The sequence below is a fragment of the Elephas maximus genome, chromosome 11 (genome assembly GCF_024166365.1).
Source record: "Elephas maximus indicus isolate mEleMax1 chromosome 11, mEleMax1 primary haplotype, whole genome shotgun sequence".
In the NCBI taxonomy this organism is placed as follows: Eukaryota; Metazoa; Chordata; class Mammalia; order Proboscidea; family Elephantidae; genus Elephas; species Elephas maximus.
Window position 1 is genome coordinate 38,908,652 of NC_064829.1, and position 26,082 is coordinate 38,934,733.

The 26,082-nt window shown below is 38.5% G+C and overlaps 1 protein-coding gene across 1 annotated transcript in view; it reads left to right on the top strand.

The window, feature by feature from the left end:
* The first annotated feature begins 27 nt into the window (after positions 1–27).
* The window catches only part of DSG2 (desmoglein 2), a 57,363-nt gene continuing 31,308 nt past the window's right edge, over positions 28–26,082 (top strand). Inside the window, exons 1-2 of the mRNA XM_049900310.1 lie at positions 28–184; positions 25,123–25,158. Coding sequence (XP_049756267.1) covers positions 134–184; positions 25,123–25,158 — 87 coding nt within the window. The 5' untranslated portion in view covers positions 28–133. The remainder of the gene's footprint in view (positions 185–25,122; positions 25,159–26,082) is intronic.

The following is a 26,082-nucleotide window of genomic DNA, read 5'->3' on the forward strand; positions in this document are numbered from 1 at the left end:
CGGGGAGGGCGGAGCGGGCGGCTAGCCTCGGGGCTTGGGCGCCAGGAGAAGCCGAGTGCGTGCTCACGGGGACGCCGGACGGCCGGCTCCACGTATTTGGGCGAGCGGCCGGAGGCGAGGGCGCGAGGGCGCGATGGCGCGCAGCGCTGGGGGCGCCCGGCGCCCGTGCGTCCTGCTGCTTCTGGTAAGTCTGGGGAGCGTAGACCGGGCCCTGCGGCAGGGCAGGGCACTGTAGGTGCCAAGCTCGCGCTCCGACCTGCCTGCTCCTGCCATATTAATTACCGCCACCCGGCGCTCCCTCTTTGTGCCCCGATGTGGGAAAGGGCAGGCAGGCTACAACGAGATCCGACCCTGGGATTTCAGAAAAACTGCTCTGCCAGGGCCGAGGAGGGTGGGTTGGAACTTGCTAGAAGTTCTCCTGTTCTTTCCGCCACACCCAGGCCCCAGCGCCTTTTTCTGTCTGTGAGTGCAGGGAGCCCTGGAGCAGGGAACACCTTCACTGGCGTTCAGGGACTTTGTTTAGATACTCCAACGGGAAACAAGGAGGCTTGGACACCTTAAAATTTCTCCCAAGCTCCATAAGGCGTGTTCTCTCCCATCCCCTAGGTTCTCTAATCACCAATACAAGTCAATGAACTGGGGAAGCAACTAAAGACGTGTATGCTTAGACTGCTTAAAAAAAAGGGAAGGGAAGCTAAACATAGTTTTTTTAGTTGTATTTTGCAAAGCTGAATTCTTTAAAAGATGCATTGTTTAAACAGCCACATAAAGATAGCTTAACGAAATAAAGTTCACAAAGTTAGTTTTCTAAAGCAATTTTCTAGTACTAAATGTAATGAACGTATGTAATAGTTTTAGACTTTTTCATCTAAAAGGTTACAGAAAATTGAGGTGTAGAGCCACAGTCGAAGAGGTGTTAAGAGGTTACTCTTAAATGCTAAGGCTTCAACCACAGAGAAGGAATGTTCAGTCTCTAGATCTAGATTTCTTGGGCTTGGTTTCTATTCTCGAACTGGATTTTAAACTATATTTGCTTTTCTGTTTGTTAACGGAATTGCACATAATTCAGAAGTGTATCTGGTTTGTTAAATGGTTTTGATAAAAGTGGCAGTTATCCAGCTAATATAGGCATGGGTTCACCTTCTAAAGATTTCAGAAGTATATGTTCAGAGAGATTAGATATAAAACGACACCCACTTTTCTTAATTACCAGTTAAAATTTAAAATCGGAGTACATTTATTCTATTAAAAGTTCTAATTTCTCTACCCCTTAGTTGTAGGGGGTTGAAGGAGGTGGAAAAACATATATGCTCTGGGTAGCACAAATGGTTGGGACTCAGCTACTAATTGAAAGGTTGGCTTGCAGTTTGAAGCCACCCAGAGACACCTTGGAAGATAAGGCCTGGCAATCTACTTTCAAAAGATCATAACTATTAAAAACTCTATGGAGCATAGTTCTACTGTGAAATACAAGGGGTTTCCATAAGTCAGAGCCATTTCTACTCATAAACACATGAGGTCACCATGAGTCAGAATTGACAAGACAGCAGCTGGTTTTATGTGTATACAGATAACAACAAAACAGGGAAAAAATTAAATTCAATCTAGTGATTTTTGTGAACTCTCACTTGCAGTGGCATGATAATTAGGGCTTCTAGAACTTTGGCATGCAAGTTTATTTTCAGGATCTATTTGAGATAATTTTCTATCTAAATTCATTTTATTAATAAAACCTTTCCATGACATAATTTCGAGTTTTGGCCTTCAGACTGTTGTAGTGGAAAAAAATAGCCAGTCTGTTTAAAAACAAGGTTTTATTAACTGCAAAAAAAGCATTTTGCAAAATGGGAAATAAAGTACCAGGATAATCTGAACAAAGTGCTTCTTTGACCTGCATTGTTACAAAGGCTTATGAAGGAAAAAACCACAAATGGAAATGTACTAAAACAATTTTGATTGGTTAACATTTCAGAGTCGCAAGTTGCAGGGTCTCAGTTGACTATCCTTGCAGGGGTTGACCTCTTTTGCAAGAATGGCTCTTTGTGACAGCATTTTGGCTGACCACTAAAAGCACATGTTTCCTGGCATCTAGACATCTACAGCCTGTGTTAAACTGAGTTACTTTAGCATTATGGTGGTGAGTTCTCTTGAAATGTAAAAGTAAAGAGTTCATTGAAGGAATAAAATGACTAAGTGAAAATACTAAGTATTCTAATGCTTAGGGAGAGAAAAGAGATTTTGATACAGAAAAGCTTTAACTTTGTAGTATTAGTTTATTCTAAGTCTTAAGGGGGGGGTATCTTCTTAGAATTGGCTTAGCTGCTAAAGTCACAGGTTTAACACTATGTCCATCCAGCACCTGTACAAAGCTGGATAATCTCTTCTTAACTTTGGACATTGCTAACCACAAATTTGGAATAAGCAGACCAAGGTGGGCAAAACTACATCTTTCTGTAGAATTGCTGGTATCTGGGTCAGAGGTACAGTGGAAGATTTTATAGAAGATAGGCTGTATTATATGACAGAGGCTGTCTTTAAAAACACAAAATGGAGTCACTTTGAACAAGAAGAGATTTTTTTTTTTTAGCCAGAAGTTTTAATCATATCAAAAGCCTAGCTTTAGAATGCTCTTTCTCACTCCCCTCTTTTCATCAAGAATTTTTCTGGGAATTTGATGATCACACATAAGAGTACTTTCTTTTGAGTGGACTTTTTTATGTAAAGTTAGAATGGTTACTTTGCATTTGTTCAGGGTGAGCTGGTTTCGTGTTGCCCACAAAGGAGTAACCTGTCTTCTGCAAGGGTTTAAAAGGTTAAACAGGTGACCACTTATATTGTAAGTTATTTAAGACCCTGGACACCATAAGATGAATGACGAGGCTCAGGTGTCACCAGATGGATAGCTGGACACCCCTGTAGGCATCTTTAACTTTGCCGTGCCATTGTTTAAATGCCCTCCTTCAATGGTCTTTTACTATGAGGAGGTGAATAGAGCAAGGCCAAATAAGAAGGAACAATGGATAGACTGAAGACCTCTAACTAAAGTCTGAGGTCAATCCCTCTGAGTAGGTAAAGCACAGACATTTTATAACAACAATAAGCAGTGGAGTTAGCTAATTTCTAGTTAGAGCTAAAAATCTTTAGGAAATTTTTAATTAGAGGAGGAGTTAATCTATAGTAGTTTTAGTCATTTCTTCAATGTACATGATGCGTTGAACTGCTAAAGGAGTTGTTGAGCCATTACAGAGATTTGAGAAACATTTCTTAAAACATTTGATTATACAATTTGTACAGCAGTAATCGAGAAAAGTAAACCTGTTTGCAGTATGGAGTGCAACTAAGATTTTATATTATTGGGAAACCAACTGAGTATGTCAAAGAAGTCAAAGAATGAAGAGTCAGGTTCAGGTTCAATATGTAACTAAGTAGTTTTTTTGGTCAAATATTTCTAAGATTTGTTCTGCTTAACTGGAGGTATTGGTATAGGTGCAGTGTGAGATATTGGCTGTAGCACAGACCCTTCTTTGTTGTAGTAAAAGGAAAAATTTAACTGATAAAACTATTTCAAATATAATTATTAGGCATAGGGCAGTGACTTTAATAACTTGTATTAAAAGCGAGGAACTTCAAGGAATAATGTTGACTTGAGACAATGTTATCAAAAGAAGAATGTAAAAGTATGAAACAGTGTAAAAATATTGGTAAAACAAAAGAATGCAATAACAAGAAAACTTGGAACAAAAACTAATATGGATTCTGATTCTTCATGATTATAAGGAATATAATTATTTCTTAAAACTAGTATTTATAAAAGAAAGAGGTCTGGGCTCATGAGGGAAAACATTAAAGCACGAATAATACCTCTTAGCTGGAGTTTAGTGACAGTAAAGAAAAGAATCAGGATAAATTAGAAAACAAATTCTAAATATTTCTACAGTTAAATTCTTTACTGTTCTAAAAATTTAAGTTTATATAAAAGAAGTTATTTCAGAATCAATGAAAATTAAAAACTATTACGTATATAAAATAAACCTGAACTATTTTTAAATGAAAATTTATTTAAAGGGGGGTAATATAATAAAAATATAAATAATATTTAAAAAATAAATAAATAAATTTTTTAATGTAATAAGGCAATAAAAGTGAGAGTGATTCTAAGTACGAGGTAAATTGCAAAGATATTAATTATAATTCTTACTAGTTCTAATTGAGCAAACCCGTAATTTTAAAGACAAAAATAATCATCAATTGTAGAATAAAATTGTCTTTAGAGAACAACAGGTAGTACTATTGAGGCTGTTATTACTTGTATGGAAAGGCAAAAATTGTATGATAAAAAGGTAGTAAAGCAACTAATATTAAAATAACTGATGTTTTTCATGTAAAGAAGAAGAAATTAAATTTTTTAAGAAGAAATGCAGTTGAAGGACTTACAGATTAGTAGGTTTAGATACAGGCCTTGTCCTGGAATCTTGGGAATGTTAGTAGCCTCTCAGGTGCTGGCTTCTTCTTGTCCTTGGGTTCCGCTGTTTTCTTTAAGATTGTCTGCTCTTGGTTGGTCTGTGTTTGAATTTTAGTTTTAGTCCTTTAGCAGGCTGGCAAGTCTAAAAAGATTTGTTCTTTTTTAATAAGCATAAGCTCCAGACTAAATAGAAGGTAATTTAGATATACTTGGTTTTTGAGTGTCAAATGCTTCTTGGACCTGTGAAAGGTACTTTTTTAAAGTAAAATTAAGTATGGCTGTAATAGCGTTTTATAATAATAGAAACTGAGAAAGATTTTAAAGTAATGGTAATAAACTTTAAAAGGAAAACTATTTGTAAAATCAGCCAAAGAAGAAACAGGATTGTTAAGATTCAGACTCAGCAATCAGTTTTAGTAATGACGTTGTTGTTAGGTGCCACTGAGTTGGTTCCAACTCATAGTGACCCTGTGTACAACAGAATGAAACACTGCCTGGTCCTGCACCATACTCATGATCGTTATTATGCTTGAGCCCTTTGTTACAGCCACTGTGTCAATCCATCTCGTTGACGTTCTTCTTTCTATGTAATGACATAAAAAAAACATAGGTGCCCTTTTTTTGTGCAAATTGAGGACACTGAGGACCAGTTTTGAAGAACAATTTTTTCTTAATATTTTATCGTTCATTAATTCCTTATTTCAATAATACATTTTCTTTTAATTTATAGGAGATTCTGCAGTTAACATAATAGAACACAGAATATTAGTAACATTTTTATGTAAACTTTATAGTAATCTTTTTAGTTTACTCAAATCTTTGTAGTAAATTTGGCTTCATATTGTCCTGGATCAGTAGTAGCCCAGAATTTTTGTTAGTTTCTAAAAGCTTGATTTAGTCCAATAATATCTATATTTGAAATTGTATATTTCTTTACATAAGTCCAATAAAGTCTCATTTTGTTAAAATATTTTGATAAATCTGTGTTGATGACAACTTAAAATGTTCATGGTTAGTTTATGTAATAAGATTTCTTAAAAATTACAGAAGTAATGTGAAACCAAAAAAAAAAAAACTTTAGACAGAAAAAAATACCTTTAGACATAATGATTACGTCTGTTTCTTAAAGAGGCTTAGATATAATATATAATAGTCTTAAAATACAACATTACATTACCATTTGCTCATACATTTGAATAGTAACAAAACTGTATGGGTAATGACGTTAATTCGTTATAGGACCAAATTAATAATTAAAGTTATGTAATACATTTCATATAACATGTTAATTAAAAAATTATAGTACTTAACTCTTTATAAAACAGAAAGCTTTTGTGACTTTTTATGAAATCTTATGACTCTTGGAAATTAAAACTTATTAAACTTATGGTTGCAGTAAATGAGAATTTTGATATTAAATTCCTTTTTAATAAACTTTTTAAATTTCTTGTTTCTATTATATATTCTTTATAGTACATCCTTTTAAGTGACAAAAATGAATATACTTATTACTAGACTTATATGTTTATAATCTTTTCTGTAGCAAAAAAGTAAGAGCCTATATATAATAAAACATAATGGCTACTGGAGTAAAGTTTGTCTTAAAAAGTTTATGTTATTTATCTAATTTATTTGTAAGCAGCTTAGTCTTGTGTGTGTGTGTGAGTAATAAAAATTGCTTCTTTTCTTTAAAGCACATTTTATTTAACATTTAGCCTAAGTTAGAAAGGTTTTGCTTCTAAGATTTTGCTTTTGTGGTTGGCATAAAAATTTTATTAGGCTAGGATTTGAATTCAGACTCTTATTAATTTGTATAAGTGCTTATTTATTATTAAACCAATTAGAATAGTACCATTGGGGGCAAGAAATTATTACCCTTTCTTTTGCATGCACTGTAGGATCCTATGGAGAAGCAATAATTTAAAGGCCTCATTGTACCAAAGAAACTATTTTTTTAATGCACGTTTTAAGTGGACTGATTTATGTTACTGAGAGTTTATGTCTTTCTGAGACAAGACATAAAATGAAACAGAAAAATAGCATATATGGTTAAGAAGTTAAATAAAACTTCAGATATATGCTACAAGCTAAAAAAAAAAATTGGAACATTTGGGGGGTTACTAAAAAAAAAAATTTTTTTTTTTTATTTTCTATATCTTATGAAAAATTTCAAAAGCAAATACTGGTTTCTAATTCTTCTATATCTATACAAGCATCCAGAATACATTATTTAAAATTTTTCATTCAAGAAAGGCACAATTTCCTTTTTCTTTAAAACAACTAAATTTTAACTTACAGACGGTAAAATCAGTAAAACAATACAGGAAACCTGAAAAAGAGAAATCTTATTATTGTGAGTTAAGTACCACTATAGAAAAAGTCCCTGCTATATCCCTTGCATTATCTCACTCTATATCAGGTTGAGGGACAGTTGGTGTGGATTTTAGTCTTTTAAGTTTTTTTTTTTTTTTTAGAAAAAAATGGAAGTTTAGGTAGAGTAACTTATTGAGGGGACAGAAAGAGGAACTGCCTATACCTTATATTGCTGTTATTAGTGAAGGCAAAATTTATATAAGTAACATTTGTATGAAACACCTAAGCTAGGGTACCTTCCCTAGTTTAAAAAAAAAAAAAAGGTCAAGACCAAAGTGAGAACTGACAAAACAAAAATGAAATAGAATAATTTTCAAAGAACTCAAACACAAGAGGGCATAGTTAATTTGACATGTTACTCACCAGTCTGTGGTATCTTATGATCTGTGGAAGTGATATTTAAAATTAGCCCTGGAGACTGGAAGTTACACAGAAAAATCTTTGTGCACTTAGAAAATGGAAAGTAACTTTCCAACCTTTTTTTTTGGCGGGGAGGGGGGCGGGTAATGGGAGCCAGGTGGGGACTAGAACAGCAGCAGTTAAAAGAAAAACTTTTGTGCAGTTTAAAAATGATAATAATTAGCAGCCAAACATTAGTTCTGTTCACATAAACATTAGTTCTGTTCACATAGACACTAGTTTGGAAAATTCAGACCCTAGCTCTAGAGCTCTGAATACATCACTTGCTAAAACATTGTATTCTAGCCCTGACAGACAGACTAGTTCTAAGGACTCAGCTTTTGAAATCTCAAATCCTAGTTTTCAAAATCTCAAATTCTGGCCTTGAAGGCTCAGCTTCTGAAGATTCAGCTGCTGAAAACTCAGCAGGATATATAGATAGCAAACTGAAAGCAAGGGAGACAGAAAGAAGTGACAGGTGCCTGAGATTTTAATCTCCTAGGAAGGCAGTTTTACTGTCCTGCTGTTATGGACGCCACAAGGTACCAATCAAAAAAGGTGGTCTTTACTTTTTAATTTATTGTGCAGGAAAAATTAGTTTAGACATGTCAGAAGTTCGCCATATGTGCTATTTATCTTGTTCTCTGCATGGGGCATTTGTCCTTTACTCTGTTTTTCTCTAATAAAAATAGAGTAGGTACACATGGGAATTCTAACTTGCCACAGAGACTTTAAAGACTAGAAGGCACACTTAAAGAGCACAGAAGGGCAAATGTCCAACTCCGGGCTGCCCTTGGAGTAGTTTTATGCACCAAGGTAAATGGCAGTTTGCGGCAACACAGGAACTACGTCGTGCAGCAAGACTGAAGCTGCAATCTTGTTCAGCTAAGGACAAAATGGGCAAACTAGTAAACAAAAATAAGAGGGAAAAGTTAATTTGGGGAGGTCAAAGGATTTCTAAAGAAACCAGGTATTTCCCAAATTGCCTTTAGTTAGGTTATGCCATTAGTTTCAAAAAAAAAGGGGGGGGGGGGACAAGTAGCAGGACCGTTACGTTTACTCATGAATTGGATTTGTTATAGTCTTACCTCCTGTTAGACCAAACATGCGGGACAAAACAAGATCGTAGCACTACCCTTGATTATTGCCTTGGAATCAGAATCCAAAAAACACTAGAGATTATACTGCAGCTAAAATCTCAAGTTTCAAGGACAGTTTTCTCTAATGACGTCCCAGTAGAGGGAGCTCAAAGCTCACAAATAACCAAAGGGAGCACTGCTTTCGGGTTTCTCAGGGTTACCCAGTAACTCGGTTACAGTAAGTCCAAATCACCCGGAGCTATTTGAAAGTAGAATTGCCTTCTGTGACTACCCCAAGACTCCAGAAGTAGAATTACATCCTACAGAATTCAAAACAGTGAGAAAAGGGAAAGCAAATCCAGAGAACTTCAGTCCAAGGATGTGGAGGTTCGAAGATCCGAGAGGTACTCATCAAGGCAGCCCGCAAAGGTCCGAATTAAAAGGAGAGGGCAGTCAGCTCAGCTGAATCCAGAGACTGATTTTTCTGGCTTTCCGGGGGCTGCCAGAGGAAGTAGCCTACGGATCCCACATTTTCTGACACCAGAATGTTGTGAAAAAACCACGGATCTGTTTAAGTTTAAAAACAGAGTTTTATTACTAAAAAAAAAAAAAAGCATCTTGCAAAATGGGAAACACAGTGCCAAGAATAATCTGAACAAAGTGCTTCTCTGAGTTGCTGTGTTACAGGCTTATGAAGGAAAAAGCTGAAAACACAAGGGTACAACTAAAACAATTCTGATTGGTTAACGTTTACAGAGTTGCAGGTTGCAGGGTCTCAGTTGACTATCCTTGCAGGGGTTGACCTCTTTTGCAAGAATGGCTCTTTGTGACAGCATATTGGCTGACCACTAAAAGCACATGTTTCCAGGCATCTAGACATCTACAGCCTGTGTTAAACTGAGTTACTTTAGCATTATGGTGGTGAGTTCTCTTGAAATGTCAAAGTAAAGAGTTTGTTGACGGAAGAGGGTGATTGTAAGTGAAAAATGCTAAGTATTCTAATGCTCAAGGGGAGAAAAGGGGTTTTAATACAGAAAGGCTATAAGTTTGTAACAGTTTATCCTAAGTGTTATGGGGCAGGTATTTTCTTAGAATCAATTTAGTTGCAAAAGTCACATGTTTAACAGTGTCTAACACCTGTACAAAGCTGGATAATCTCTTCTTTGGACATTGCTAAACACCGATTTGAAATAAGCAGAGCAACGTGGGTAAAACCACACCTGTAGAATTATTGATATCTGGGTCAGAGGTCCAGTGGAAGATTTTACAGAAGAGAGGCTGTATTGTTTGACAGAGGCTGTCTTTAAAAACAAAATGGAGTCACTTTGGACAAGAAGAGATTTGGCCTAGCCAGAAGTTTTAATCATACCAAGAGCCTAGCTTTGGAATGCTCTTTCTCAAGACTAACCAGATCAACTAATCCCCTTATCCTGAGGCTTCCTGGCTAAGGAGAATACTAAGCCAACATAACTGCAGGCTCACTTTGAGGGTAAAATATTAGATCCTTTCCATATAAGAAAAGGAATGACCTTTAATCTTTTAATGGTCTAACAAGCAAACCAATTCAGGTACATTCAGAGAGGAGTAACCCCATTGCCATCGAGTGGATTCCGACTCAGAGAGGAATAGGTAAAATAATTTAGGCATATTTTTCACATTAGCTTTTCAGTACTTTTACTTTATTGGGTAATAATAAACTTTAAAAGTTAATTGTAGCCAACTGAACAGGAGCAGAATTCTTGGACTATTCTATGTATTTTCTATAATACTTTTTGAGATGTAAATTTGAGTGTGTTTACTTTCGGTGAAAGAATAGTGGACATTTTGCCCCTCAACCTGTTTGAAGCCGGAAGCGTAGTCTTGGGTAAAGAATGAAAAATAATCATCTGAGAAAAGTAGTTGGTGAGGAAAGACAGGTCATTCATAAACGGGAATATAAATACCAGCCTGTATGTGTCAGAGTTCCATTGCAGATAACAGAATTCACTCTAGTCAGCTAAAGCAGGAAGAGCTTTATTTCAGGCGTTCAGCTGATTACGTAAGTGTAGGGAGGGTTGAGGAAACAGACTCCAGTTTGCACCTTCAGTAATGACTGTAAAGCGACACACCAGAACCTAGCCACCTGAGGAGCTGCCTCTCCTGCGATCAGGGACCACATTGCCACTGCTACAGTGTGGAAACTGCCATGATCAGATGTTACTTTTGCTACCAGAAAATTTTTTTTTTTTTTTTTATATCAGAACCACTAGCGTGCATAACTGCGAAATGGGTATCTGTACCCTCTTCTTGGTGCCCAGGAATCTAGTGACTACACTCTAGGGCCATAATAAGACTGGTGCAATAAAACTAGTTGCATCCACGTCTATTGTTTTTAGGTGCCATCAAGTCGGTTCCAACTCCTAGCAACCCTGTGTGCGACAGAAGGAAACACTGCCCGGTCCCTGCGTCATCCTCACAGTTTTTGCACTTGAGCCCGTTGTTGAAGCCACTGTGTCAGTCCATCTCGTTGAGGGTCTTCCTCTTTTTTTGCTGACCCTCTGCCGTACCAAGCATGATGTCCTTCTCCAGGGACTGATCCCTCCTGATAACATGTCCAAAGTATGTGAGACATAGTCTCACATGCTTGCGTCTAAGGAGCATTCTGGTTGTACTTCCAAGACAGATTTGCTCGTTCTTCTGGCAGTCCATGATATATTCAGTATTCTTACTCCATATTGTATATTCAGTATTCTTTAATTCACTATTCGTTTTCAATATTCTTCCATATCTTTGCCAGCAAAAACAGCAAGCACACAGCCTCTGCTTCACTTTTTTCAGATCTCACATAAACACTGACTGGTTCACATTCAGAACGATAGCTGCAAGAGAGTCTGATAAATGGTTTTTAGCTTTCTTCTGCAGTATGGGGAGGCACACCAAAAGGTAGGCAGAAGGAATGTTGAGTGCCAACCCACATGGCCTTTACGCAGTCATTTAGACCAAATCTATCAAAATGGTTAAAATACATACGTATATATATATATTTGAATAAAGCTGGAGCATACTTCCTCTTCAGAGGTTCTTAACGTGGGATCCACAAACTCCCAAAGGATCCAAAATAGAATTCAGGGGGTCCTTAGAAGTGGATGAGAATAAACAATATTTCCAGTGACCTTAAACTGAAAATTTAGCATTTCTTTAAATTATGAGTATGGGAAAGACACTGCAATAGTATTAGCAATACCTTTACACCAATAGACTTTGTACCAATAGAATTCACAAATATTTTTACATCATATTACAATTGTTACAGATATCTCAAAATACCATTTGTTTTCATCCCTAATAGACGTTCCACTAGATCTTATCATTTGTGTTAATAAAGAATTAATATTACAGCATCACAAATTTATGGGAGTATAAAAAATTCTGATAACCATATTTCCATAAAATGACTTCATTTGTAATCTGATGTATTTTAATTTATAAATATTAAAATATTATTCTGAGAAGGGGTTCATGGGCTTTGCCAGACTGCTAAAGAGGGCATTTGGGGGAGGGATTTTCTGATAGTAGCGTCAGTTTTGTCTTTGACTAATTAAGCATGTCCTTTAAAATAATAATACTTTTTTTAATTTAAACATTCAGTGACAGTAAGATTGTACTCTGAGCAGGTTAATATTTAGTAGGTTCAACTATAAATTACTAATAACATCAAAGTTACACTTCATGTTCTAATAAGAAACTGGACAAGGTAGAGTTAAGAATAAATTTAAGATAGAAATTAGATGGTAAATATTGAAGCTCATAAGAATAATCAGTTTTCATATCCGGGGATTTTAGAAGTGTATGATTTTGTATTTGTTTTTGTTTCTGAAAATTAACAGGTGATGGGAAAATGACAGTTCTTAAAAGAAATTTCCTTTGATTATAAACTTAGGGGAAAATATTTCTTTAAAAAGTCATGAACATTCATTTGGTCTAAGTTCTACCTGATCATTAGAAACCTGGCAAGATAAATGTACTGAATTAAAATCTCCAAGGCAAAGGTCCAGAAATATGTATTGATTGAAACTTCCCAGTTAATCTAATTATCAGCCAGATGTGAGAATTACTGGTCTACATTTTGCCTAGTAGTTTCGCCATGAATGAAGCATGTAATGATTTAAATAGAGAAGAAAATACTCATTTAGTAGGGCTTGGTGTTCTAAAAATGCCAGATTGGAGTGAAAATCAGGAACCTTCATTGAAATCATAAATGACCTTTAGATTGAGAATTTCTTACAGCTTTTTTTCTCTCAGTGTGTCCCACATTTCAACAGCTTTGATAACACTTTTCAAACAAGTAGTCTATATAAGATGAAAGATTGTCTTCTCAGTTTAGTTTATCTTAAACTATTAGTCATATACCACATCATCGGACATTGCCCGTTGTTTTTTTTCAAATTATTAACAAAATTTGAGTTTCAAACATTTGCAAAACTCAGTGATTAGGGTGAAGGAAGCTGAAAGACATCAGGATTTACACCACAGTTGAACGGTAAGCTGAAAAATGCCCGCAGGAAAAGAAACCACATCTGAGTACCATTAAGTGAATCCCTGCTTGATACTAGGCGGTGTTAGACACTGGGGACTAAGAAAAAGCGAGCCATGCTCTGCCCTCAAGGGGCTTACAATCTACCAAGCGGTACAAACAAGTAAATGGCTGATTTCCAAATGGATAACGGTGTGAGAGAACATACATTGGCAATGGTAAAGGCTCATACCACATAGCCTACAGAAGGAACAACCAGGCCAGCACCGGGCATCCCGGAGGAGACCTGAGAATAAGTTTAAATTAGTGAGATAATATGTAGAGAAAAGAGGAAAAGAATGTTTTAGGCGGAGAGGCGAGCATATGGCAAGGCACAGATACAAGGGTACGGGATTCCTTGGAGGATCTAAAAAAGTTCACTGTGGCCGGAACACAGAAGGTGAGGCAAAAGAATGTGTAGGAAGATAACCCTGCAGCCTTCTTGCTGCTAAGAGAAGCCAGCAATGGCTCTTTGCCAAGTGAGTGTTTTTAAGGAAAGGTTTCAAATTGTTAAAAAATGAAAAAGGTGATTTTTGGTTGAGATGATCAGGAAAGGGTCAGGAGAGAAAAGACAGGAGTTGACAGATTGGGTACAATTTTGCCTGATTAAAAAGAACGAAAGACAAAGTGGGGAGGGGAGCATTGGAGAAGTTGGGCAGCTGTGATCAAAGACATCATGTGGTACAGCGGGGGGAGGGTGCAGCCTGTCAGAGCAGAGTGTTGGTTTGGGAGCAGGGTTGTCAGAAAAATGGGGGTGGGGGTGTTTGGTTTGTCCTAATACCTGGGAACGCAACTGGTATTTAGTAACCAAGGCCCAGGGATGCTAAACCTCCAGCAATCTACAGAATCCTCAAGAATAGTCTGCTTGTACAGAATTGTCCTATCCAAAATGCCAACAGCAGTCCCATTGAGAAACACAAACCCATTGCCGCTGAGTTGATTCCAACTCATGGCAGCCCCATGTGGGTCAGAGTAGAACTGCTCCATAGGATTTTCTTGGCTGTCATCTTTATGGAAGCAGATCACCAAGCCTTTCTTTCACTGCACTGCTGGGTGGGCTTGAACTGCCAGTCGTTAGGTTGGTAGTCAAGTGCAAACCATGTGCACCACCCCGGGATCCTTCCTTGAGAAATAGCGATAGGCAAATGGTGGTAAGGGGTTCAAATTAGGGATTTATCTTAATTATCCAGATCCTTTTTTTTAAATGCAGATATTTCAGGGGTGATTAAGCCTTGGTGCCTTTATGCATTCAACAAGTATTAACTGAGTACCTACCCTGTACCAAACACTCTTGTAGGTCTTATAATAAAATCACCAAAAACCAAACCAAACCGCTTGCCGTCGAGTTCTGACTCATAGTGACCCTATAGGACAGAGTAGAACTGCCCTATAAAGTGAACCACATCCTACTGTAATATACTTTCATCAGTCAAGCAGCTGCTGCCCAGCTGACTGGGAAAAGATTTGGACTGAGTGAGAAGGAAAATTTTGGAGGCCCAACCAGGGTAGAGTGGAGGACTTTGGATCTCAAGAAATTAACCCAGAGCCTAAGGATCTGGGAGGGGGAGGGGAGTCAGGAAGGAAGACAGGGGTTCAAAAAAGAAGATTGGGCATCAGCAAATAAAGTTCTCCTTTTCATTTTACCTGGGCCTCAGCTGGTGCCGCAGAAAGTTATGTGTGCCAACACCGAGTCAAGTTTATAAGAGTGAATATTTGTGTTTAGAATGGTGTGGAACAGTACAATATTTAAGGGGTTTTCTTTCTCACTGGACCTTAAAAATAAAGTCTCTAGTATCTTCTCTATTAAAGATTTAGTTTTATTTACAGAGAAGCAGACGTTTGAGTTAGCTATTGCTTTTAAACTTAATCAGAAGAGAATTCTGAGCATGATTTATTGGATCCAGTTACTGATGTCACAAATGAATACGTATGATTATGAAAGCTGTACTGACCTTCATTGGCGTGCCTACAGCTCCAGTGCCTGCTGGAACGCCTGCCTTGCATTGGGTGGGTGGCGATGACTGTTTTCCTTTTATCTGTTGTCATGTAGCTGCTGAACATTAGTGCAAAAGGTGCACTAGGTATTTTTGCTATGGGTCTTCAGTGTCCCTTGGTGATTGTTCTGTCCATCTCTAACGGAGTCCTCACTATGCTGTTTCCTCAGTGCTCTCCTGTGGTTTCTTTCACCTCCTATTCAGTGGTTCTCCCCTCGTTTTTCTGTCAAAGTGCAGTGGAGGGATATATGCTAACGGGGAAGGCAGGGAGGAGGAGAGTGGTTGACATCAGCAGTGGCTGGGTGCTGCTGCCCTTAGGAAGGTGGATGTATACATGTTAAAAAGCTCCCCAGTGACCTCGTACAACCCCTGCGTCCCATTGAGCTGCACTGCCTTGCTACTGATTGTCCGGCTTCTCTCCTCCCTGCTCATAGGGTTTCCCCAGGGTCTGAGCTTAACATTCCATGCACTGTCCTGAGAATTCCATTAAACCCTATGGCTTTATCTGGCACTTTCGGTGGTAGCTCCGGATAGAAGTCTTCTCACCAGACTTTTCTGGGACCATTTCTACCTTTCTCTTTACAGAGTTCGTGGATTAACTTCCCCTGGATCCTCAGTGTGAGGGGTTTCTCATTGCTCTCAGAATCTTTAAGAAGGCCTTGACTGGACTCCCACCAGCCTCTCAGCCCTTCTGTACTATAGTCCTTGCTCTCAGAGTCCAGCCACACAGACCCTTTGGCAGCTACAGATGCTCTCCCCTGTTCCAGAGATTCTTCCCCTCCCACTCCTCCACCATCCCTTTTGATTCCTAACTTCTCGTTACCCAGAGTTGACCATCACTTCTTAGAGATGGCTATCCTGACCCCCAGACTACATCAGGCCCCCTGCTTTACACTCTGAGAGCCCTGACTTATTATGGGTTGTAACTGAAGTATTCGCAAGAACTCTGCCACCAGACCATGAGCTCCATGGCAGCAGAAACCATGTCTGTTTTGCATGACAGTGTGTGCACTTTGGAGCCCTGGTGGCACAGTGGTTAAGAGCTCATTAGCCAGGGCTGCTAATCACAGCGTCAGCAGTTCGCATCCACCAACTGCTCCCTGGAAACCCTATGAGGCAGTTCTACTCTGTCCTACAGGGTCACTATGAGTAGGAATCAAGTCAACGGCATTGGGTTTGGTTTGGTTTGTGTACCTTGCACAGTGCTTGACACTTGGTGAGAACTAAGTATTTAATGTATAATGAACGGTGTTCCAGAATCAGGTCATAATCTATATATCCCAAACCAACCCATTATCTTCCTTCCCATTTTCCTCTTTCTAGCTCTCTGCTTGTGTCAGTGACACCACCATTCTTCTAGCCACTCAGACATAAAGCCTTCTGACTCCTTCTCCTATTCCCCACCTGCAGGACAGTGCCAAGGGCTAGCGTTGTTCCCATAAAGATTCCTGCCTCCACTCATTTAGTCCCATTGCTATAACCCTAATGCCAGTCCTCATTATATATCCACTGGCTTATTACTTTAACCTTCAGACTGAGTCCTTCCTGTGGCCTTTCATCTCTGCCTTTTGTTTTGCACAGTTCTTCCAGAAAATTCCTCCTAAGCACTAGTGTCCTAGTAGCCCTAGTCAGAACCTGCCAATGACTTCCTGCTCCTATAGGATCAACCGAAGAGCCTTCACACAACTTCTTGGCCTTATTTTCTACTTGTCTCCTTTACATTGTCTAGGTGTCAAACAGGACTCCATCTGTTCCTTGGCCTCCCGTATCCACTCTCTGGCACACATTTTCTCTTTTCTATGTGTGTGCCTTCCTCTTCCTACCTTCACAGACCCATTAGCACCTCCTCCACTAAACCTCTCCTGATTTCCCCAGGCAGTTGGGCCTTTTCTCACCACCAGTTGCCACCGAGTCAAGTCTAACGGCAACCCCATGGGTGTCAGAGTAGAACTGTGCTTTGCAGGGTTTTCTATGGCTGATTTTTCAGAAGGAGAGTGCCAGGCCTTTCTTCTGAGGTGACTCTGGATGGACACAAACCTCCAACCTTTCAGTTAGCAGCCTAGTGAGTTAACCATTTGCACCACCCAGGGGCTGAATTTTCCCCAATTATTTTACACCTGTCTTTCCCACAGAATTTAGGTTTTCGATCTCATAGTTACTCGTGTACACTTTCTTTCTCTTTCTAAACTGTAAGCTTCTTCAGAGCAGGATCTATCATTTATCTGCAAACTAGCAGAGTGCCTTGGACACAGATGTGGAAAAAATATAAGCAATAAAGTATCTTGTTATGCTTGAAAAAGATGGGATAATAATTATCAAAAGTCCATTTGTGTAGAAGAGATATTTAATGCACACATAGGTTGAGTGGTGAATTTTTTACTTTCATAGATTCAGCCATCACTGTGCTTCTACCATGCACCAGTCTTCTAGGTGCAGATGAACGATACCCACACTCATGCAGCTAACAGTGGGAGAGGAGGGGATGTAGGGAAGACAACTCGAAATTTTTTTGAGCATCCACTGTCAGCCATTGAATATAGTGACATGTTAATAAATGGGCAAAGCCAGATAGAACCCAAGTCCACCTGACAGACACCAGATGCCTCTCTGTGGATCCCAGTCATCACCATGACCTTCTCTTAGCAGCCTTCTACAGTTAGGCGTCCATAAGGTCTCAACTTCTGGGATAAGAAAATCGGTTTAGTTTCATTACAAGTTAGAATCATTACAAAAACAGGAAAGATGTAAGTTAAGGTTTGCCTGATTCTACAAGTAGAGTCCTGCAAAGGTATTTATACAACTTTCGAAAGCCCTTGGTTTTCATTGTTTGCAATTTTGCCAGTCCACTTACTTCAGGCCACTTGAAAATGCCTGTTTTCTACTTTGGATGTTGAAACCAATTGTTGGTCGATTTCTTATGGTTCTTGAAGTTTGCCTTACCAGCAGACCAGTGCCATCTAGTGGTGAAAAAGAATAATCTGAAGCTCTTGTTCATTTTCTTAAATTTATGGGGAAAGAAATCTGTTTTTCTTCATTCTGTTTTTTAGTGTAATCTTTTGGAATACATTCATAAAAAACTGCATACAGCACATAATTTTTATCTGTCAGTTTATTTCAGATATATTACACAGATTTACTTGTATTCTGCCTGATTCCAGAACCATTTGTGGCAGTTATAGAAAAGACATACAATAAATTATAAAATATTACCAAAAAAAAAAAGCTAAGGATCAGTAAAACTTAAACTAGAATAAGAGGTATAACCAGGGGGAAACACTATTTAAAGTAATCCAGTTGCAGCTGATTATTACATGTAAAGTGAAAGGTCTGCTTGTGATGGGAATAGCTCACAGTTACCAGATTTCCTGACTTGGAACACATCTTTTCATGTCTTTGCAATTAAGGGGCTCGTTATCCAGTTTATGGATTACCCAGGCTCTCTTCTTCTTTCCTTCCCCTTACTGGTCTGATTTTACACAATGGCACTCAAAAGCATGGTCCCCAGACCAGCAGCATCAGCCACGCCACAGAACTTGCTAGCGGTGCAAGTGCTCAGACCCCATCCCAGACCTATTGAATCAGACACCCCGGGATGGGGTCCAGGAATCTGTGGTTTAACGGGCCCTCCAGGTGCTTCTCCTGCACACTCAAGTTTGAGGACCCCTGTTAACATCGTTTTTAGAAGATTATTGGAAAAACATTAGAGAAGAACCTACTGTTAACTATTAGCAACTCTTTTTATATATATATATAAATGTTTTAAGGATCATGGAAATTGAACTGGAAAAAAAATAATGTTGATTTTTGTGGGCCTTCACTTTGTCGATACCAGGGAAAAAATGGGAGCTATGATTACACAAAACTTGAAATAAGAATTTGTGCCATGCTCTAACAACTCAGGTTATAGCACAGCATTGGTGAATCTATATTTTAAAACTCTTTTGACTCAATACATTTTTTCCACAGAAAATGTCTTCCTTTTTGAAACTAAATTCAATATGACTCACCTAAAGTCATAATTGTTACATCAAGATTAGCCCAGACTTCTGGAGAGCAAGTGAAAGATTTACAATAAAGCATATGTTTTATTAGAGAAACAGACTTAAAATGATTACTAAGAAAGTTCACATTCAAAGTTTGAAAATTAAAAATTAAAGTTCAAAATATTGCTTTTCTTGGTTGTTGAGCTTTCTGTTTTGTTTTTTAATTTGCAACTATGAAAACAATTGGGCATTTCAATCAGTTGAGTGAGGCTGCTATAGGAATTGGGTCATTTTTAAATTGGATGTTTAAGTTAGGGTTTTCTAAATAAATACATTATTTAGCCCTAAAATAAGAAAATTTTGTAAAGAGTCTCCCCCCCAAAGAAAAAAAAAGGAAAAGAGCATGGTAGGTGAACTTCAAATATAAATCTCACTTATGTCAGATTTATTACAGAGCCCTGGTGGCGCAGTGGTTAAGAGCTCAGCAGCTAACCAAAAAATGGGCAGTTCGAATCCACCAGCCACTCTTTGGAAACCCTATGGGGCAGTTCTACTCCGTCCTATATCATCGCTGTGAGTTGGAGTCGACTCAGCAGTAACGGATTTGGTTTTGGTTTAAGATCACCAAAATCAATGGTCCACACCTACTACACTGGGTCACTTGAAATTTTCTGAATGCTTAAGTTTTTGCTACTATAGACACACTGCTAAGACCTTCTTAAGATGGTACCCTTCTAACTGGCTGGAGAGGCTACCAAAGAAAGACCAGACCTCCAGCTCCCTTATCTGCACCAATAGAAAAAGCAAGATATTGAGCAGAGGAAATAAACAAGTGGCACTCGTTGCCTTTATTTTATCTCATTTAGACTATTTCAGCTAAAGCTGAAAACCCTTAAGAATGAAATGCAGGGTTGTTTCTGCCTTTGCCTTCTATACAGGAGGAGAAACAAGGAATTTTAAAAAAAAAAAGTCCACCTGGTTGGAAGGGCAGTGGGTCGAAAGGGAAGATAGCAGAACTGTTACTGCGATTGTCCCAGGTTGGCATGAGTTGAAAAAAACAACAGGAAGGTGCTGGATAATTTCAATTTGGGTACTAAAAATGGTCTGTTTACCACACCTTCTCCATGAAGTCAGTTCTGGTTGAATGGAAATAATAAGCCATTATAATGTTACAGTCAAAACAGTATTTTAAACTGCTTTGTTAAAACCATCTCCTCTGCATTATAATAAAATATCAGTTTGAGAAATTAAAGCTTAAGGACCCACCTCTCCACAGTATCATAGAAGTGGAGAAGAAAGCTTTACAATCTTCTATTTAGAGGCAAGACTTAAGATCCCCTGTCTGCCAGTGTCTCATCCAGTGACTCATGAGGTCCTCCTAGATGGGGCTTATTAGGTGACTTCAGAACAGGAAGTCTTTTAATGGTGTTGACCTCGAGAACAGAGTACAGTGATAGATTGTATTTTTGCAGTGATGTTTGACCTTCCCTCATGCCTTGCCAAAAAAAATCCTTTTGTTGCCAGTTACTGGTAAGGCTGTTTTTACAAGATACCTTGGTAGAAATAAAAACTAGTAAATTGGCAACGCTTTTGAAGGATTCTTCTGATTCATCTAAAAATGCTACTACTTTGGATACTTTTCCTCTTGGGTCTTAAAGGCGTGTCACTCATGACACTTTTCTGTCACCAAATTCCTTGTGAGAAAAAAGGAATCATAGATGTCATGGTTGGGATGAGCCATGAAAGTCATCTTAGCATTCTTCCAGTCTTTAAACCCCTTTTGCAGCATCCCCACAGGCGGTTACTCAAGCTTAGAGCTGCAAATATTAAAAAAGGAGTGGGAGAAAGTGGGGGTGGAGGATAAAGACAGGCAGTAGATGCTGTTTATATTATCTGCGATATGCTAGCAACTTGGAAATTTATATAATCACCGTGATCCTTGGACATTTATACAACCTTCCTGACTCTAGTTATTTACTATAGTTTCCAATCAGAGAAGCATGAGTCTAAATCAGGGTTTCTCAACCTGGGTGCTTCACCATTTGAGGCCCAATAATGCTTTCCAGGGGCATGGAGGGGGGCGGTGTCTTGTGCATGACAGTGTGTTGAGCAGTGTCCTTGATCTCTGCTCAAGAGATACCCATAGCAGTCACCCCACCATCTCCAATTGTGACAACTCTTATAGATGCTATGGCTATACAAATAGCAGAACTGTGTTACCTAGAATACATGGCAGCCTCAGATTTAAAAGACACATCAGTGGTTTTTAACTCTTTAATATAATGTGCATACAGAAAAGCACACATATCACAAGTGGACAGTTCATATTGAATTTTAGCGAACTGAACACGTGTGACCAGCAACCGGATCAAGAAACAGAAGATTACCAGCACCCTAGAAATGCCCTGGTACTCCATTTGAGTCCTGTCTTATAAGTGGCCATTATGTTGGCTTCTAAAAGCATTGGAACCTTCATTTTAACAAGATTCCCAGTAAATAAAACGCACATTGACATTTAAGAAGCATTATGCTATAACCATGTGATTTCTGGCATTTCTTAGTAAATAACATCTAGAAAGTAAATTGCAGTCAGAATACACAAAGATACTCTTACAAAGAGTTAACTTTGCATTTGAAGACTATTGATCATCCCTCTTGTTTATATCCTAGTGAAACCCATGATACTTGACCAGAATAATAACATTTACTTAATATGACATATAAGTTATTATATAAGAGCACTTTCGGCATTTCTCAAGCTGAAAGAACTGAAGAAAAAATTCAAGCCTCCAGTTGCGATACTGAAGGATTCTGTGGGCAAAATATTGAATGATGCAGGAAACATCAGAAGGTGGAAGGAATACACAGTCACTGTACCAAAAAGAACCGGTCAGCGTTCAGCCATTTCAGGAGGTAGCATATGGTCAAAAATTGATGGTACTGAAGGAAGACGTCCAAGCTGCCCGGAAGGGAATAGTGAAAAACAAGATTTCAGGAATTGATAGACTGTCAATTGAGATGTCTCAACAAACGGATGCAGCGATAGAGGTGCTCACTTGTCTATGTTAAGAAATATGGAAGATAGCTATGTGGCCAACCGACTGGAAGAGATCCATGTTTGTGCCCATTCCAAAGAAAGGTGATCCAACAGAATGAAAAAATTATGGAACAATACCATTAACATCACCCTTACCAAAAAAAAAACAAACCTTTTGCCATCGAGTTGATTTCTACTCATAGCAACCCTGTAAGGGCAGAGTAGAGCTGCTCCCATAGATTTTCCAAGAAGCAGCTGGTGGATTCGAACTGCCAACCTTTTGGTTAGCAGCCAAGCTCTCAACCACAGCTCCACCAGGGCTCCATTAATATCACACACAAGTAAAATCTTGCTGAAGATCATTCAAAAGTCATTGTGGCAGTACATTGACAGGAAACTGCCAGAAGTTCAAACCAGATTCAGAAGAGGACATGGAACAAGAGTTATCATTGCTGTTGTCAGATGGATCTTGGCTGAAAGCAGAGAACACCAGAATGATGTTTACCTGTGTTTTATTGACTATCAAAGGCATTCGACTCTGTGGATCATAATAAGCTATGGATAACATTGCAGAGAATGGAAATTCCAGAACACTTAATTGTGCTCATGTGGAACCTGTGCATAGACTAAGAGACAGTCGTTCGAAGAGAATAAGGGGATACTGCGTGGTTGAAAGTCAGGAAAAGTGTGCATCGAGGTTGTATCCTTTCACCATACTTATTCAATCTATATGCTGAGCAAATAACCTGAGAAAGGACTGTATGAAGAAGAACGGGGCATCAGGATTGGGGAAAGACTCATTAACACCCTGCGTTATGCAGATAACACAAACTTGCCTGCTGAAAGCAAAGAGAACTTGAAGCACTTACTGATGAAGATGAAAGACTATAGCTTTCAGTATAGGTGTCACCTCAATGTAAAGAAAATAAAAATTCTCACAACTGAACCAATAAACAAATCATGGTAAGTGGAGAAAAGATGGAAGTTGTCAACGATTTCATTTTACTTGAATTCACAGTCAGTGCCCTAGAAGCAGCAGTGAAGAAATCAAACAATGCATTGCATTGGGAAAATCTGCAAAAGACCTCTTTAAAGTGTTAAAAAGCAGACGTCACTTTGGAGACTGAGGTGCGCCTGACCCAAGCCATGCATTGTGAATTGAATTGTGTCCCCCCAAAAAGTTTGTGTCAACTTGACTAGTCCATGATTCCCAGTATTATGTGATTATCCACCATTTTGTCATCTGATACGATTTTCCTATGCGTTGTAAATCCTACCTCTACGTTGTCAATGAGGTGGGATTAGTGGCAATTATATTAATGAGGGAGGACTCAGTCTACAAGATTAGGTTGTGTCTGAAATCAGTCTCTTTTGAAATATAAAAGACAGAAGTGAGCAGAGAGACATGGGGACCTCATACCACCAAGAAACAAGAGCCAGGAGAATACCAAGTCCTTTGGACCTGGGATTCCCTGTGCTGAGAAGCTCCTCGACTGGGGAAGATTGATGACAAGGACCTTCCCCAGACAGAGAAAACAAGCCTTTCCTAGGCTGTGAGAGAATAAATTTCTGTTTGTAAAAGCCATCCACTTGTGGTGTTTTTGTTATAGCAGCACTAAATAACTAAGACACCTCACAGGCATGCCAAAGTTGGACAATGAGTAAGAAAGACTGAAGAAGAATTGATGCCCTTGAAGTGTTGGTGAAGAATATTGAATATACCATGGATTGCCTTGGTAAAGCAGAGGGTCAGCAGAAAAGAGGAAGACCCTCAACGAGATGATTGACACAGAGGCCGCAGCAATGGACTCAGTCATAACAATGATTGTGAGGATGGTGCATGCCCGGACAGTGTTTCGTTTTGTTGTACATGGGGTTGCTATGAGTTGGAGCCAACTCTACGGCACGTAACAGCATTGTATCCTTTTGCTAGGCCCAGTAAGACTCTACTGAAGAATAAAAGCGGTAAATATTCAGCCTCACACAGCTTGCACCAAGCTCCTGGTTAGGGAGCTGGACAGGGAATATATTAAATTTTAAGAATGCCTTGAGGATATGATACTGAGGAACGTTGGATCCAGTCACAGATCTTTCTTTTCAAAAAATCGGGGAAACACGCAGATGAAAGTAATGCATCTTGCCAGTGCTTTCCCTTGTTTTTCATTCCATGCTACCCTTGAATATGTATAAGCTTGGGTAACACAACTTTGGTTAGAGACATCTCTGGTCACTGGGGACCAGGTAAACTTCTTAGAGGATGAGGAAGAAATAGTATGTCTGACCATAAAATGGAAAGTTGGTGATGGTTGTTCATCTGCCCCTGAGAAGTTCAAGCTAGAGGCCGAGCATCCCCTCTCCTTGAGTTTCTCTTCAGGAGGATAGAGGCAAGAACATGTGCTGATGAGCAGGAGGAAAGAAAGAAAAGGTGAAGGATCCACAGGTAGGATGGACCCTGAAGGAAGCCTCCAAGAGAATGTGGAGAAAGTGAGAGACTTTAAAACGTTAGGGAAAGCCTAACACATGCACTTTGTAGGGATATAGGGAGGATGTCCTGTGCATTGTAGGATGCCGAGCAGCATCTCTGACCCCGATCATCTCCAGTTGTAACAACCAAAAATGTCTCCAGACATTACCACATATCCCCAGGGATAGGGCATGCAGGCAAAAGGTTGAGAACCACTGGTCTAAATTAAGTATGTGTTCTGTGAGATAGAGTCCTAAGGAAACCTCCAAGTGATGCACCTTAGGGTGTGTATATCCCCATGATACACCAACTAGGTTTCATGGGTCCATGCATCCTGAGATGCAGAAATGGGGAAAAGCAAAGAAGACTGAGAAAATCCAAATTGAAGCAGATCATAATGAATCCATGCACACTAGATGAAAACCAGAGGGGGAAGAGAAAAGAATTAGGGAATGGTTAAGATTTTAAGGGGAGAGGTTTTGTTTTTTGTTGTTGTTACATGTTTGTCTGGAAATATACTTGTTTTTCTAAGTTTTCAGGAGGAGACAGTGTGGATCAAGGAAAATGTAGATTCCTCCCTCTGGTCCTGGTGTTGGAGGGAGGCAAAGGAGAAAACTAAAACTTGCTTCCTTTTGACAAAGGAAGTTATTGGTGGTTTATCTCTTTGTTGTTATTGTTAATGTCTGTAATATCGTAGGTGGTAGGTTGGTCATTGACAATATATTTAAACAGAATCTGGTGATAAACTGTATTAAATGCCAAATTATTTTATTTTACAGATCTGCTTTAACTTTGGAGATGGACTTCATTTAGAGGTAAGGAACCAAGGGGCTTATTTCTGTCTTTTGGACTCAGGGCTTAATTTCATGAAAGACAATCCGGCTGTGCCTTTCCAGATTAAAAATGCACACTCCCTTAGACCCAGCTGTTCCACAAACATATACTCAGGGATGTTAAAAGCAGCATTCTTTGACAATCTAAATGACCATCGATAGAGGAAAGGTAAAACAATTTGTGGCACATAGAAGAATGTCCATGATAAGGCATTGAATGAAAAATCGAGGGACAAAATGAGGTGTATGTGATAAGTCCATTTTTATAGGGGAAAAAAATTATACATGTGCAACTGTATGCCCAAAAAATCGTAAAACATACTCTTAAAGCTATTAATAGTGATTATTCTGTGAAGTTAAGTGGGAAGGTAGAAGTAGGTTTTATATTATAAACTTTAATATTATAACTTTTAATTAATTTTTTGAAAGTTATAAACATTTTTCCAGGTAAAAAGAAGGAAAAGACATCAATAACCTAGTGATAACAAATATAAATATTTTGTAATAAAATACATGTTACATAGAGCAAGAAAATGAATAAAGTGATGAAATAAACCTAGTGTCATAATAATTTCTGATCTTAAGATACTAGGTATGCTGTGTTGAAATTTTCCCTGGATTAAAAAAAAAATACATATATATATATATATTCACCTATTAAAGCCTAACTGAATATTTATAGAATAGTTTTCCAGTTAAGGTTCTTGATACAGGAAAAGAAAAATTTAATCCTTTACCCAACCCTTGACCCAGTGAATTCATTAACTGGCAGTTCCACTAGTTTTTGTGAAATATGTGTCATAGGTTACTAAAAGATCTCATTTTAAAACATGTAGTAATTTATTTTTAAATTACAAATCACCACAGAAAAATGAAACTTCATTTTCAGTTAATTAAAAAAAATTT